The sequence below is a fragment of the Haematobia irritans genome, chromosome 3, assembly GCF_050003625.1.
Source record: "Haematobia irritans isolate KBUSLIRL chromosome 3, ASM5000362v1, whole genome shotgun sequence".
In the NCBI taxonomy this organism is placed as follows: domain Eukaryota; kingdom Metazoa; phylum Arthropoda; class Insecta; order Diptera; family Muscidae; genus Haematobia; species Haematobia irritans.
This window is the reverse complement of record NC_134399.1, coordinates 89,268,365-89,284,714: the sequence shown is the minus strand read 5'-3', so window position 1 is coordinate 89,284,714 and position 16,350 is coordinate 89,268,365. Positions and strand designations below refer to the sequence as shown.

The window sequence follows — 16,350 nt, the reverse complement described above, 5'->3', positions numbered from 1 at the left end:
AACTGCAATTTTTATACCCACCACCATAGGATGGGGGGTATATTAACTTTGTCATTCCGTTTGTAACACATCGAAATATTGCTCTAAGACCCCATAAAGTATATATATTCTGGGTCGTGGTGAAATTCTGAGTCGATCTGAGCATGTCCGTCCGTCCGTCCGTCCGTCCGTCAGTTGAAATCACGCTAACTTCCGAACGAAACAAGCTATCGACTTGAAATTTGGCACAAGTAGTTGTTATTGATGTAGGTCGGATGGTATTGCAAATGGGCCATATCGGTTCACTTTTACGTATAGCCCCCATATAAACGGACCCCAAAATTTGGCTTGCGAGGCCTCTAAGAGAAGCAAATTTCATCCGATCCGGCTGAAATTTGGTACATGGTGTTAGTATATGGTCTCTAACAACCATGCAAAAATTGGTCCACATCGGTCCATAATTATATATAGCCCCCATATAAACCGATCCCCCGATTTGGCTTGCGAGGCCCCTAAGAGAAGCACATTTCATCCGATCCGGCTGAAATTTGGTACATGGTGTTAGTATATGGTCTCTAACAACCATGCAAAAATTGGTCCAAATCAGTCCATAATTATATATAGCCCCCATATAAACCGATCCCCCGATTTGGCTTGCGAGGCCCCTAAGAGAAGCAAATTTCATCCGATCCGGCTGAAATTTGGTACATGGTGTTAGTATATGGTCTCGAACAACCATGCAAAAATTGGTCCACATCGGTCCATAATTATATATAGCCCCCATATAAACCGATCCCCCGATTTGGCTTGCGAGGCCTCTAAGAGAAGCAAATTTCATCCGATATGGCTGAAATTTGGTACGTGATGTTAGTATATGGTCTCTAATAACCATGCAAAAATTGGTCCACATCGGTTCATAATTATATATAGCCCCCATATAAACCGATCACCAGATTTGACCTCCGGAACCTCTTGGAAGACCAAAATTCATCTGATTCAGTTGAAATTTGGTACGTGGTGTTAATATATGGCCTCAAACTCCCATGCAAAAATTGGTCGATATCGGTCCATAATTATATATAGGTCCCATATAAACCGATCCCCAGATTTGACCTCCAGAGCCCCTTGGAAGAGCAAAATACTTCCCATTCGGTTGAAATTTGGTACGTGATGTTAGTATATGGTATCCAACAACCATGCAGTAATAAGAAGTTTTAAGATACCACAACCCAAGTAATTCGATTGTGGATGACAGTCTTTCGTAGAAGTTTCTACGCAATCCATGGTGGTGGGTACATAAGATTCGGCCTGGCCGAACTTGTTTTACTTTATTTTACCAACAAATTTCGTAGTTTTCCTATGAACGATTAGGTGCAACTGATTTGAAGCAAACAAAACACTCTATGCATATCAGTATGCTACATCCAAACATTTCACAGCTTATCTCAATGTAATCTACATTATTAAGTAGAGTACATAGAATAATGTACGTACTTGTTATAATTCCAAGCTGAATAGTTTAACAAATGAGTAAAGATATAGAGTCAAAATAAACTCACAATGTCTACTTTGGCCAGAGTTAAAAGTTTTAGTTGTAGAGAAAACAGAAATAGGTGTGATAAATTAATGCATAAAATGGATAATTATAACAGCATACAGCAAATTGTATTGTAGCGTACAACAAACAAATTGTTCTTCAAGGTCAGAACTATCAAACATTGTGATAAGATAAGAAATTGTTCAATAAAGATATATTACTATTATTAAATGTTTAGAACGGAGGCAAACAATTAAAAACAGCACTAAGAAGATTCGAATCTCATTAGGCGGTTGTTAAAAATCAATAGACCCTCTCTAAGACTTAACTTGCCAGCTAAATTCTGAACGTGAAAATACATTGGTAGAGAGACTGACATCGCTAAACCAATTCATAATATCCTAAATTAAAATGAGATTATTATTCGGATGGAATGAGGAAAGAAGTTCTCAGCGGCGGATTTGGTTAGTTCTCCAATAATCGTAATTATGCCTTGTATTAGCACTCCTTATGAATACATTTCGTATCTTTTATCAGATATTTAGAAGGCCAACGAAATGTACACAATAGAAGTAAAAATATTAAGGAACAGTTAAAATTTGCTAAGGAGAATTTGAAGAAACCTTTAAGTTTCTGGAAAAAAAAATATCTTTGGAGTGACAAATCAAAGTTTAATTTCTATAATTGATATAAATATTTGGGAAATCCTTGGTCACTAAGGTTAATTAAACTTCGTATCGCCCACACAGATTCCTTCGGAACGACTTCTTTCTAAAAATTATACTTTTAACTTTTTATGCGGATAATGGGATAATTGAAGTGTGCTAATTGTACAAATGCGGTATCTACGAATGGACTGTATTAATGATGTTTCATCTCCGCAGATGTAAGAGTTGAATAATTATGCAAATAAACAAATAGAGAACAAGTATATATGGCCGTAAGTTCGGCCAGGCCGAATCTTATGTACACTCCACCATGGATTGCGTAGAAACTTCTATGAAAGACTGTCATCCACAATCGAATACTTGGGTTGTGGTATCTTAAATCGTTTTCTAAATTGTGAGTTAGTCCATACGTGGTATATATTAGACAAAAAAGGTATGTGTAGGTAAGTCTGCAAATAATTACGAATCGATGTGGACTTTTGCACGGTACATAGGGAGCCAGAATTTAAATATGGGGGTGGCTTATATGGGGGCTATAAACAATTATGAACTTGATATGGACCAATTTTTGTGTGATTGGGGATGGATTTATCTGAGGGCTATATATAACAATAGACCTATATGGACCTAGTTAGGCATGGTTTTTAACGGCCATATACTAGCACAATGCACCAAATTTTAACTGACTCGGATGAAATTTGCACTTCTAAGAGGATCCAAAACCAAATCTCGGGATCGGTTTATATGGGGGCTATATATGATTATGGACTGATATGGACCACTTTTGGCATAATTGTTAAATATCATATACTACCACCACGTACCAAATTTCAACCAGATCGGATGAATTTTGCTTCTCCAAAAGGCACCGGAGGTCAAATCTGGGGATCGGTTTATATGGGGGCTATATATAATTATGGACCGATTTCGACCAATTTTTGCATTAGTGTTTGAGGCCATATATTAACACCACGTACCAAATATCCACTGAATCAGATGAATTTTGGTCTTCCAAGAGGCTCCGCAAGCCAAATCAGGGGATCGGTTTATATGGGGGCTATATATAATTATGGATCGATATGGACCAATTTTTGCATAGTTGTTAGAGACCATATACTAACACCATGTACCAAATTTCAGCCGGATCGGATGAAATTTTCTTCTCTTAGAGGAAAGCCAAATCGGGGGATCGGTTTATATGGGGGCTATATATAATTGTGGACCGATGTGGACCAATTTTTGAATGGTTGTTAGAGACCATATACTTACACCATGTACCAAATTTCAGCCGGATCGGATGAAATTTGGGTCTGCCAGCCAAATTTGGGGGACCGTTTATATGGGGGCTATACGTAAAAGTGGACCGATATGGCCCATATTAGCTTGCGATTGCTAATACGTAAAAGTGGACCGATATGGCCCCAAATTTAGCTTGCGATTGCTTTAAGAGAAGCAAATTTCATCCGATTCGGCTGAAATTTGGTACATGGTGTTAGTCTATGGTCTGCAAAAATTGGTCTACATCGGTCCATAATTATATATATAGCCCCCATATAAACCGATCCCCCGATTTGGCTTGCGGAGCCTCTAAGAGAAGCAAATTTCATCCGATCTGGCTGAAATTTGGTACATGGTGTTAGTATATGGTCTCTAATTACCATGCAAAAATTGGTTCACATCGGTCCATAATTACCCAGCAAAAAAATTTGGAAGTTCTTCCAAAGGCACAACTTTATAAGCACTTCCAGAAGATGTACTCCCAATGATGTTCTTTATTTTAACTACCCAGGAAGTTCTTTTAATTCAATTTGTTATAACTTGGTTTTTTCATACATTTAATGGGCAATTTTAACTTTTTTATTTCAAATAGGTTAAAAACAGAGTAAGAATTCATAAATTGGTACAAATCATTTAAATTTTGTCGAAAAAAAATGCTAAGTCCAATCTGCAAAATTGCGAATTTTTAAAAATATTTGATGTCAAACCTTCCACATAAGCGTAAGAATGCATTTAAACTCATAAAAAAATTTTAAAAATTATTTATTTTTCAAAATATCACAAAATTTGTTAATTCAAATTCATGCAAACTCAGTGCAACGGCTGTTGCTTCTGCGTCAATTTTGCACCACTTCCGGATCCAAAAAGAAAATTTTCATTACTTTTTTGGCGACGCTTTTTTTGCTGGGTATATATAGCTCCAATATAAACCGATCCCCAGATATGACCTCCGGAGCCTCTTGGAAATTTGGTACGTGGTGTTAATATATGGCCTCAAACACCCATGCAAAGATTGGTGGAAATCGGTCAATAATTATATATAATCCCTATATAAACCGATCCCAAAATTTGACCTCCGGAAACCCTTGGAAGAGCAAAATTCATCTGATTCGGTTGAAATTTGATACGTGATGTTAGTATATGGTATCCAACAACCATGCAGGAATTGATTCATATCAGTCCATAATTATATATAGGCCCCATATACACCGATCCCCAGATTTGACCTCTGGTGCCTTTTGGAGAAGCAAAATTCATCCGATCTGGTTGAAATTTGGTACGTGGTGGTAGTATATTATATTTAACAACCATGCCAAAAGTGGTCCATATAAGTCCATAATCATATATAGCCCCCATATAAACCGATCCCAAGATTTGGTTTTGGAGCCTCTTGGAGGAGCAAATTTCAGCCGAGTCAGTTGAAATTTGGTACATTTTGCTAGTATATGGCCGTTAACAACCATGCCTAACTAGCTCCATATCGGTCTATAGTTATATATAGCCCTCAGATAAATCGATCCCCAATCACAAAAAAATTGGTCCATATCAATTTCATAATTGTATATAGCCCCCATATAAGCGACCCCCATATTTCAATTCTGGCTCTCTACGTACCGTGCAAAAGTCCATATCGATTCGTAATTATTTGTAGGTACCTATACATAACTTTTTTGTCTAATATATACCACGTATGGACTAACTTACAATTTAGAAAACTATGTTAAGAAGTTTTAAAATACCACAACCAAAGTAATTCGATTGTGGATGACAGTCTTTCGTAGAAGTTTCTACGCAATCCATGGTGGAGGGTACATAAGATTCGGCTTGGCCGAACTTACGGCCATATATACTTGTTTTATTTACACATTTATATTTATACTTTATTAAATTTTTATAATTAAACTTCGAAATGTGGGTTATTAAAGATTTACAGTCAGAAACAGTGTTTATTGCAAAAATAAAAATTTTGTTACAAACAACTGTTTTTGGTATAAAGTTTGAAATTTTGGAAGGAATTCAAAAACTCGAACAAAAGAAGAACGTGGAGTCCAGTATAAACATACATAAATAATTTTATAATATACACATACATTTATTAAAGCGGGAACAGTTTCTTTTACTAGCATATAACACCATTTTAAATGCATTTAAAACTTATCGTGTTTTGTACTTAAATGCATTTTTACCTTTAACGCCGGCATTAAGTTGGCAATATCGCTCCAAAATGTTTTGCCTTTTACTTTTCTTTACTAATTCATTTTAAAGAAAATAAACTTTTGCAATTGTTTTAATGCCCGCTTTCATATTTGAAGGTGTCCTCTTGGACTACTTATTAATAGAGGAACCAAACTTTGTTTTTATACATTTTATTGTTTAATGTTTCACTATTTCCTCCTTTCTTCATTTTACTGTCCCAACTCTAAAAAGAGTATAGTGCCCCCTCGTTATTTGTATGAAGATCCCTTTGTAACTTTTGTATATTTTCCACCGTTTTTTTTTTTTTTTAATTTCCTTTGCCTGAATATTTTGACTTACTCCTTGTACGTTCCGATTTCTTTTAACGAACAAAAAAAAATTGTGCCCATAATGCCAAAATGATAAACAAAATAAATGTCCACACATACATAAAATGCTGCTGTCAAGGCAAAAACACATGCTGTTTTTTTCAAATGCCTATTCTCTTGGTTCCGAATGTCTATTCTCTTTACTCCGAATGCTAATTCTAATAATCAAATTAAATAATATTTAGACTTAAGCATATCAAGTTTTAGGCCTTATCATAAAACAGTTTTCCGAAACAATATAAACACAAGCGGTTTCACAGAAATTGCTCTCGCTCTGTTATGTTGATATATTTCGTCAACCTTCCCGGTTTCCGTCTCTATACTCTCTCTCTGTCGCTCTCTGAATAAAATATCACAACATATATATGTTTACTTGAAATTTGTAAATTTATATATGTTTACATTCACACATATTATTTTTATGAAACATTCATGCCCCAAACATAATATATTCTAACATATTAACATATGTATCCCAAACATTTAGTGTTAGTTTAGGAACATTACATGTTTGCACTTAAATATATTGTGTCCGAACCACATTTTGTTTATAACGGAACATATGAAAAACATATTTTTCTAACAGTGTAGAAATATTACTGCTTGGCTGTATGGATTGCTTGTGCGTTGTGGCTATAGCGATAATTGTCCGTTGATGACAATAAAAGGTACGTAGCCCAGTGGATATGGTTCGCGATTCGATTATTAAACAAATTTAATCGTTTTGCAATTGTTTCCACATCCTGCAAAAGAACGTTTATCACAAAAAGTACATACTTTTCCATATTTCATTTGGGAGGAGAGAATTGTTTTTTTTTTTTTAAATGTACATAGTTCAAAATTTTAAAAATTTTTACACAAAATTTATCATTTTATTTATTTTAGTTTTACACATCTATATAATGTTAAAAATATTACTTTAAGCTATTGAAAAATTCAACAAAATCACCCAAACTGTCAGCGTAATAATCTGGTTGATCTTCAATAGGTTGCATGAGCATATCATCGATCGTGTGCGCACCACTAAGAACCAATAATGTCTGAAAACCTACACCAATACCAAATTTAATGTCAGCAGAGAGATTATCGCCAATTATAAGAGCTCTTTTTTTATCCTCCAATGTAATCTCAGACAACAAATAATCTCCCAATATATCACTTGGCTTTCCATACACAACAAAGTCTTTTCGTGTACTTTTTGTCAAGGGTTTGAGGAAAGATGCTGGAGTCAATATCGTCAAGTCCTTTGAAATGGGAGCTCGATCATCCAAACCATTGATAAAAATCGTACAATTCTCGTTCTGCATGTATTGATGAATCAAAGCCATTTCAATAAAGGATATATCGAAATGAATATCATGTATAATGAATTTCGCATTTTGTGAAGCTGCTAAGATTTTGCTTATATGAGAGATATTAGCATCAGGTGCAGGAGTCTAAAACAGAAAATAAATAATACAAAATATTAAGCAAAATAATCATTGAAAAATGCGAATTAATTTGAAGGCAAGATTATAAAATATTGGGATTTTATAAGAAGTTGATTTGAAGAAAAAAAAAACCTTAAAATCATTTATGTTATCTGCTTATAAGAGAGGAAAGTTTGTAGCGTCAGCAGTTATAGTTAGAAAATTGAAAAACACCATTTGAATTGAAACAAGTATATACGGCCGTAAGTTCGGCCAAGTCGACTCTTATGTACCCTCCACCATGGATTGCGTAGAAAGTTCTACTAAAGACTGTCATCCACTATCGAATTACATACCTTACCGATAAGAGAGAAGTTCACCAATGTGGTATCACAATGGACTGAATAGTCTAAGTGAGCCTGATACATCGGGCTGCCACCTAACCTAACCTACATACCTTACCGATGGCAAGGTATCTTAAAACTTCTTCACATCGTATTCTATATTTTAAGTTAGTGCATACCGGATATATTTTAGACAAAAAGAGGCCGATTAAATACGTATATAATTCAGTTCTTGATCGGTATATATAGGGGAGTCTATAAATAAATACGAACCGATATGAACTGTTGCGTGGTAATTAGAGAGTCAGAAGTGAAATAAGGAGGGTCGCTTTATATAGGGGCTATATACATTTATGAACTGATATGGACCAATTTTTGTTAGTTAGGTGGCACAGCCCGATGTATCAGACTCACTTAGACTATTCAGTCCATTGTGATAATTTTTGTTGATAGGGGGTCGGTTTATTTGGGGGCTATATATATAACTATAGACCGATATGGAACAATTTTGGCATGGTTGGGCCATATCCGAGCACAACGTACCAAATTTCTGGGGATCGGTTTTAATGGGGCCAATATATAATTATGGACCGATTTGGGCCAATTTTTGCATTGATATTAGATGCCATATATAAACACCACGTACCAAATTTCAACAGGATCGAGGCTCCGGAGGTCTAATCTGGGATCGGTTTTAATGGGGGCTATATATATATGGACCGATTTGGACCTATTTTTGGCAGGGATGTTAGAGGCCATATGTAAACACCATACAGACCATATAATTACACCATGTACCAAATTTCAAGCGGATCGGATGAAATTTGCATGGATGTTAGAGGCCACTATGGTGGGGGGTATAAAAATATTGTGGTAAGAACAAAGATTTTATATTCGTAAAATACATATGCCGTTATTGCGTAGCGTAGAACACGCATTTATCTGATTCTTTCTTACTTGACCAAAAGTTGATAAACTTTTCATTGAAGGCATTTTGGCCAACAACATGTACTTAATAAATCACTTTCAAATTAAATTTTTTTTTATCTGATCTTCAAGCAAAAAATAGTAGATGTATGCATTCTTAACATAGCCTTCTAGAAAAAAGTAAGGAAAGTTTAAAGTCGGGCGGGGCCGACTATATTATACCCTGCACCACTTTGTAGATCTAAGTTTTCGATACCATATCACATCCGTCAAATACATACATTTAAATATCACTCGAATTGCACAGAATTTGATAGACTTCTACAAAATCTATAGACTCAAAATTTAAGTTGGCTAATGCACTAGGGTGGAACACAATTTTAGTAAAAAAATATGGGAAACATTTAAATCTGAAGCAATTTTAAGAAAGCTTCGCAAAAGTTTATTTATGATTTATCGCTCGATATATATGTATTAGAAATTTAGGAAAATTAGAGTCATTTTTACAACTTTTCGACTAAGCAGTGACGATTTAACAAGGAAAATGTTGGTATTTTGACCATTTTTGTCGAAATCAGAAAAACATATATATGGGAGCTATATCTAAATCTGAACCGATGTCAACCAAATTTGGCACGCATAGCAACAATACTAATTCTACTCCCTGTGCAAAATTTCAACTAAATCGGAGTTAAAAATTGGCCTATGTGGTCATATGAGTGTAAATCGAGCGAAAGCTATATATGAACCGATTTCAACCAAATTTAGCACGCATAGCTACAATGCTAATTCTACTCCCTGTGCAAAATTTCAATTAAATAATAGCAAAAAATTGGCCTCTGTGGTCATATGAGTGCAAATCGGGCGAAAGCTATATATGGGAGCTATATCTAAATCTGAACCGATTTCAACCAAATTTGGCACACATAGCTACAATGCTAATTCTACTCCCTGTGCAAAATTTCAACTAAATCGGAGCAAAAAATTGGCCTCTGTGGTTTTGCAAGTTTTTCGAGACTAATAAAATATTCGGATGTACGGAATTTGAGGAAGATCGGTTGATATACACGCCAATTCTGACAAGATCGGAGAAAAATATATATGGCAGCTATATCGAAATCTGAACCGATTTTTTCCAAAATCAATAGGGATCGTATTTGAGCCGAAACAGGACACTATACCAAATTTTAGGACAATCGGACTAAAACTGCGAGCTGTACTTTGCACACAAAAATACACCAACAGACAGACAGACAGACAGACAGACAGACAGAAAGACAGACGGACATCGCTAAATCGACTCAGAATTTAATTCTAAGACGATCGGTATACTAAACGATGGGTCTCAGACTTTTCCTTCTTGGCGTTACATACAAATGCACAAACTTATTATACCCTGTACCACAGTAGTGGTGAAGGGTATAACAAAGCAGATTAAATAACTATATAAGCCAATTCAGTTTTTGATCGGTTTATTTAAAGGAGTCTATAAATAAATTTAAACCGCATGGTAATTAGAGAGCCAAACGTCGCATCTGGGGATTGGTTTATATATACCTAAAAGTTGGTCGATATGGCCCATTTGCAATATCATGCGACCTACATTAATAACAAATATTTGTACCAAGTTTCAACCCAATAGGTTGTTTGGTTCGGAAGTTAGCGTGATTTCCACTCACGGACGGACGGTCATCGCTAGATCGACTCAGAAATTCACCACAACGGAGAATATAAATACTTTATTGGGTCTGAGACCAATATTTCGATGTATTACAAACGGAAAGACAAAGTTAGTGTAGCCCTCCCCCCTCTTTGGTAGTGGGTATTAAAACTATATCTAAATCCGAGGCGGAGTGGGCGAATTTGGTACACTGAAAAAAATATTTACGTTAAATTAAAGATTACGCAACCCAAATTTTAGGATGCGCAATTTACAAAATATTAAAAACAAATTTCTTTAAAATAATGAAATTTTAATTAAAATAAAATTTATAATCTTTGATTCAAAATTTTTTTCCAATAAAATTGGGACACAAATTTTGTAAATTTGCGTCCCTCCGTTAAAGTCCCAGCCTTTGAACTAAGGCTTATTTTCGTTAAAGTAAAGAAACACATTTTTGATTTAATGAAGTGGTCCTTAAATTAACTGAACTATTGAATCTATAGATTTAAGATAAAAACGCTTCAAATATAGGCTAAGCCTTATTCTGAGTATTTAGCGTCTTTGGTTTAAAGTTTTTTTTTTTTTTTTGATTTAAGAAAACATTTTTAAGTATCCGTTATAATTTGGATTTTTAAACTGGCATTTATTTGTGCGTGAGTACCTTTATTAATAAACCTCGAAAAGAGAATGAAAATTTGATATATGAGACCTGTATCCTAATTTTAATTTCATTGGTCCTAGATTTGAAGCCAGTAGGTCGCTAAACAATTTCTTTATTTTAAAGATGCCGCATCTTTGGATCCAAGTAAACTTTTTTTGAGTGTACACTTTGGTATACTTCGGCAGTTTTTTAATCATAGGATGGGGGGGTATACTAACTTTGTCATTCCGTTTGTAACACATCGTAATATTGCTCTAAGACCCCATAAAGTATATATATTCTGGGTCGTGGTGAAATTCTGAGTCGAAGTCTAATCATGTCCGTCCGTCCGTCTGTTGAAATCACGCTAACTTCCGAACGAAACGAGCTATCGACTTGAAACTTGGCACAAGTAGTTGCTATTGATGTAGGTCGGATGGTATTGAAAATGGGCCATATCGGCCCACTCTTACGTATAGCCCCCATATAAACCGACGCTCAGATTTGGCTTGCGAAGCCTCGTGGAGGAGCAAAATTCATCCGATCCGGTTGAAATTTGGTACATGGTGTTAGTGTAGGGTCTCTCACAACCGTGCAAAAATTGGTGCAAATCGGTCCATAATTATATATAGCCCCCATATAAACCGATCCCCTGATTTGGCTTGCGGAGCCTATAAGAGAAGCAAATTTTATCCGATCCGGCTAAAATTTTTTGCATAGCTAGTATATGGTATTTAATTTTTGCATGGTTATTAGAGACTATATACTAACACCACGTACCACATTTCAACCGGATCGGATAAATTTTGCTAATTCAAGAGGTTCCGCAAGCCAAATCTGTACGTCGGTTTATATGGGGGCTATACGTAAAAGTGGTCCGATATTGCCCATTTGCAATACCATTCGACCTACATCAATAACAACTACTTGTGCCAAGTTTCAAGACGATAGCATGTTTCGTTCGGAAGTTAGCGTGATTTCAACAGACGGACGGACATGCTTAGATCAACTCAGAATTTCACGACGACCCAGAATGTATATACTTTATGGGGTCCTAGAGCAATATTTCGATGTGTTACAAACGGAGGGAAAAAAAACAAAAACTACCATTAGTACCGTTAAAAATTCAAAAATAATTTCGTGATAAAATTCTGAGTCGATCTAGCTTTTACTTCCTAATAAAACAAGACATCGGCCAAAAGTTCGTTCGGGTCGAATTTTAAATATCTATATACTAAAAAATTTGTTGTCATGAGGCCAAAATTTCTTGTCCTTAAAATACAAATGCGAATTTTGCTTACCATAGAAGACACATATCTCTGATATAAAACTTTTTTGTTTGTCCAAAAATCACAGTTCGGTCCACAAACTAATACCAGATGGGCCAACGTATTGGATTACACTCTGGCGAAACCGCTTTTCGACAAAAAGTTTGAAACTCTAATTCCCAACATTGAGGCGTGGTGCATACAGATCCCAGGGAATGCACGTTATATAGATTTCTACATCGATGGCTCCAAATTGGATGGACAGGTGTATTTCGGAGTATATTCTAAAGACCTGGGACATCGAATAGCGAAAATTAGCTAAATTAGCTAACAAATATTGGCATTAATATACATTCAGAGAGTTAACCTGCAATAAAATCCTTGGACTCTGCGATCCTTAACTCGAAAACGGTCATCGACTGCCGGAAATCTCTCAACGAAATGGCTGAGCAGTACAATATTCACCTATATAAACCGATCCCCATATTTGACCTCCGGAGCCCCTTGGAAGAGCAAAATTCACCCGATCCGGTTGAAATTTGGTACGTGGTGTTAGTATGTGGCCGCTAATAACCATGCCAAAATTGGTCCATACTGGTCTTAATTATATATAACCCCCATTTGAACCGATCCCCAGATTTGACCTCCGGAGCTATTGAAGGAGCAAAATTCATCCGACTCGGTTGAAATTTTGTACGTGGTGAAATTTGGTATATTGCGCTAGTATATGGCCGCTAATAACCATGCCAAAATTGGTCCATATCGGTCTATAGTTATATATAGCCGATCCCCAAAAATAATCTACTAAAATTTTATTTCTATATATCAAGAGATATCTACTCAAATATGATGAAAACCTGACATGGTATGCTGCGTGAACGCAACTTTTGAGATAGGTACAACTAAAAATAAAGTGAATATTTGCAATAATTATTTGTTATTTTTTGCAGCTTTGCACGTCCATGGCATTGACATTCCTGAGTGGCTGCCTTTCTGTGGTATAGTACCATGTACTATTAATTTGTCGTATATTTAATATTTCCAATGGTTACACGTATATCTTTATTCAAATAAAAATAAACTAAACTGAAATTTGCTCGTTATTCTTATTTCACAAATGGTACCGATAGCAAAATATTGGTTGTTCCGTTAAATTATCAGGTAGTTACGCCAACTAGCGAATGAAATTCTATTGGTTGTGATTACCAATATAATTGTCAATTGGTTATCACAACCAATTATGTCGGTTTTATTATGATAGTAGATGCAACCAAATAATTCGGTTGACCAAAGAATTGGTTGTCCCAACAAATTTGTTTTCTGTGTGTATAGGAAATTTTGTCAAAATTTTATTTTTATAGAAAATTTTGTCAAAATGTTATTTCTATAGAAAATTTTGTCGAAATTTTATTTCTATAGAAAATGTTAAGATACCTTGCCATCGGCAATTGTTACCGCAACCCAAGTAATTCGATTGTGGATGACAGTCTTTAGTACAAGTTTCTATGCAATCCATGGTGGAGGGTACATAAGATTCGGCCTGGCCGAACTTACGATCGTATATACTTGTTATATTTAATTTATTTATACCATGGGAGTCATACTGATCGTCCTTGGCGTTACATACAAATGCACAAACTTATTATACCCTGTACCACAGTACACCCAGAGAAAAAACTACTTTCCTCCGGGTCGAAATTTTACACAAAAGAATTTCCCATTTCATATAAAGTATTTTCTTAAATGTCAAATAAAACCGTATTTATGACAAGCATTGTAACGATTATATTTGATGTTTTTTGTTTGCTTTAAAATAAAATTTATTAGCATTAAAAGTAAACTTTCTTTGTTTAAAATTTCGTTCCTCAGAAAAGAAAACTCTTCTTTCAGTGTAGTGGTAAAGGGTATAAACAGCATTAAATAATAGGAGAAATCTTTGAAAGATTAAATTTACTTGAAAAACTGCATCATTTGTGCTTGAAAACGAAAACATATATTTTTAATTTGAAATTTTAAGCTTCGTTTAACACGTTTGTATTATACGACGAAAACAGACACATGATTTTATATTGATTTTTCTCTTAAACATCTTATTGGAATTGTCCTCACCCCTTTCAAAATGTATTTAAGTACTCACCATATTTAGAGCCTTGACACCTTTTGATGTTAGCATTTTAAAAAAGACGTCTGAGCATAGGCAATAGCATATCTCATTTGGATAATTTAGTTTCATATATCTTGCGATAGATTTATAGGGGACCAAAAAATCGTCCTATTATCAAAAGAGAAAAATTAATATGTGTGATTTCGTTTTGTAATTCAGTTTAAATAATAAAAATACCTCAACAACATTCTGTGCTCCAATGTTTTTTAACAACTGAACATATTCTTCATCAGATCGCATACCATTGCCTGTGACAAATTTTACTTGTTTTCCAGCTTCTTTTAATAGATTTATGGCATGTCCAACATTTGGAATGGGTTCTGACATTCTCCACAGGACTCCTGGATAAGTTTTATGATAATGAGAGAATTCCATTAAATTAAATTTAATTCATTTTAGATTGGGTTGTTTTAAATACTCACCATCACAATCTGCCAATGCTATCTCAAATGAATTCAAAAATATATTTTTCTCTTCAAAATTTAAATCGAGAATATGTTTGGGTTTTTTTAAAACACTTTTTTTCCATTGAGGCATAGCTGTGACTTATCTGAACGCTATCACTGCATAAACTGTGTGAATATAATTTGGAAATATTCATAATGTTATTTTTTTTTAATTTTAGAGTTCAACGATTAGATATTATAATGTAGACATTTTATAGATTTATTTGTTTATAACTTAAGCCAAATAGAAATATGCAGTATTTCTTTATTACCGTATCGCTCATTGAACGTAACATTGCAAAGAAGTGTGGAAATAAAAAAATGCATATTTGTTTAAACGCTAATTGTTGGTTCTTATTTGTTGTCATGTTTATTCCAATAAAATTTGTGGCAGATCACCATCTCGTGAATATTTTTGTCTTACCATCTTACGAATAATAAGATTAACAATCAGTGTACCCTAAAAAGAACATTCTGTAATCCCGAATGATTAACAAAACGAAATCCCTATTTGTTCTACACGGAAAAAAATAATTCTTTCCTCCCAAACGAAATTTTAGACAAACACAGTTCGTTTCTCATTTGCTTTTCGTTGAAAGTAAGTGTATTTGGAAGAAAAGTATATACTTTTTGTGTTAAACGTTTATTCTTTTTCAGGATGTAAAAACAATTTCATAAAGACTAACTCAAAAAAAAAAATTCTGGCTAATTGCATTTTTCCTCACATCTTTCTCACTTCCACGAAGTTTTTTAGTTCTTAGCACCTTTTTCTGTAATACAAACAATGTAGAAGAAATTATACGATTTTAGAAATTTTTAAATTTTTTTTACCTTTCGCCTGGACGGAGAATCGAACCGCGGACCATGCAATTTGTAAGGCAGCACACTATCCACTGAGCTATGTAGCCGTTATTGTCATCAATAGACAATTACCCATATAAGTTATATTAACATAGCACAGCTTGCGGCGACCACGAGCCGATTAAACAAAGTTTATTTAACAGAAAAATACACTTAGTTGGGCACCGTGGAGCAGTGGTTGCTACGTCCAACTTGCATGCCAAGGGTCGTGGGTTCGATCCCTGCTTCAACCACAGTGTTTTTTATTTTTTTTACATATATTCCAGATATGGTCGGAAGATTCCGAAAAAATGTTCAACATTACATTCTACTATATTAAATTTTGTAGCAAACGAATTTTTTTGGTGATGAAAGTGCATACTTTTCGAAGCAATTAAAAAAACTCTGACAAAAGAAAAACGTTTTCGGTACACGTTTTCCAAACGTTTTTTTGTTCTTTGCGTGTACAGCATTTTCTTTGTGTGTCTTATTTCAAATGTCCGATTATATCGTTGTTGGTCCGATATGAGCCCACACAAAAATTCATTTTTGTGTGGCTGAGTGTCACATGGCTGTGTGGCTTATATTTATATGATTTAATATCGGCTTTATTCACTCAATTG

General features: G+C 34.7%; 1 protein-coding gene across 1 annotated transcript; it reads right to left on the bottom strand.

The window, feature by feature from the left end:
* Window positions 1-6,876: 6,876 nt before the first annotated feature.
* LOC142229159 (uncharacterized) lies at window positions 6,877-15,002 on the bottom strand. The gene is made up of 4 exons (XM_075299699.1): window positions 14,864-15,002; window positions 14,619-14,782; window positions 14,415-14,549; window positions 6,877-7,462 (listed from the first exon to the last, which is right to left on the bottom strand). Exons 1-4 carry the CDS (start codon window positions 14,976-14,978, stop codon window positions 6,941-6,943), a joined length of 936 nt encoding a protein of 311 aa, XP_075155814.1. The 5' UTR covers window positions 14,979-15,002; the 3' UTR covers window positions 6,877-6,940.
* Between the last annotated feature and the right edge of the window lie 1,348 nt (window positions 15,003-16,350).

What these genes read in the sequence shown, in the direction of transcription:
- LOC142229159 (XM_075299699.1), bottom strand. Translation starts at nt 14,978, where the DNA reads ATGCCTCAATGGAAAAAAAGTGTTTTAAAAAAACCCAAACATATTCTC. An exon ending in AGCATTGGCAGATTGTGATG is followed by an intron (nt 14,783 to 14,863) that starts GTGAGTATTTAA and finishes AAACTTATCCAG; the next exon opens with GAGTCCTGTGGAGAATGTCA. An exon ending in GTGTCAAGGCTCTAAATATG is followed by an intron (nt 7,463 to 14,414) that starts GTGAGTACTTAA and finishes TTTCTGTTTTAG; the next exon opens with ACTCCTGCACCTGATGCTAA.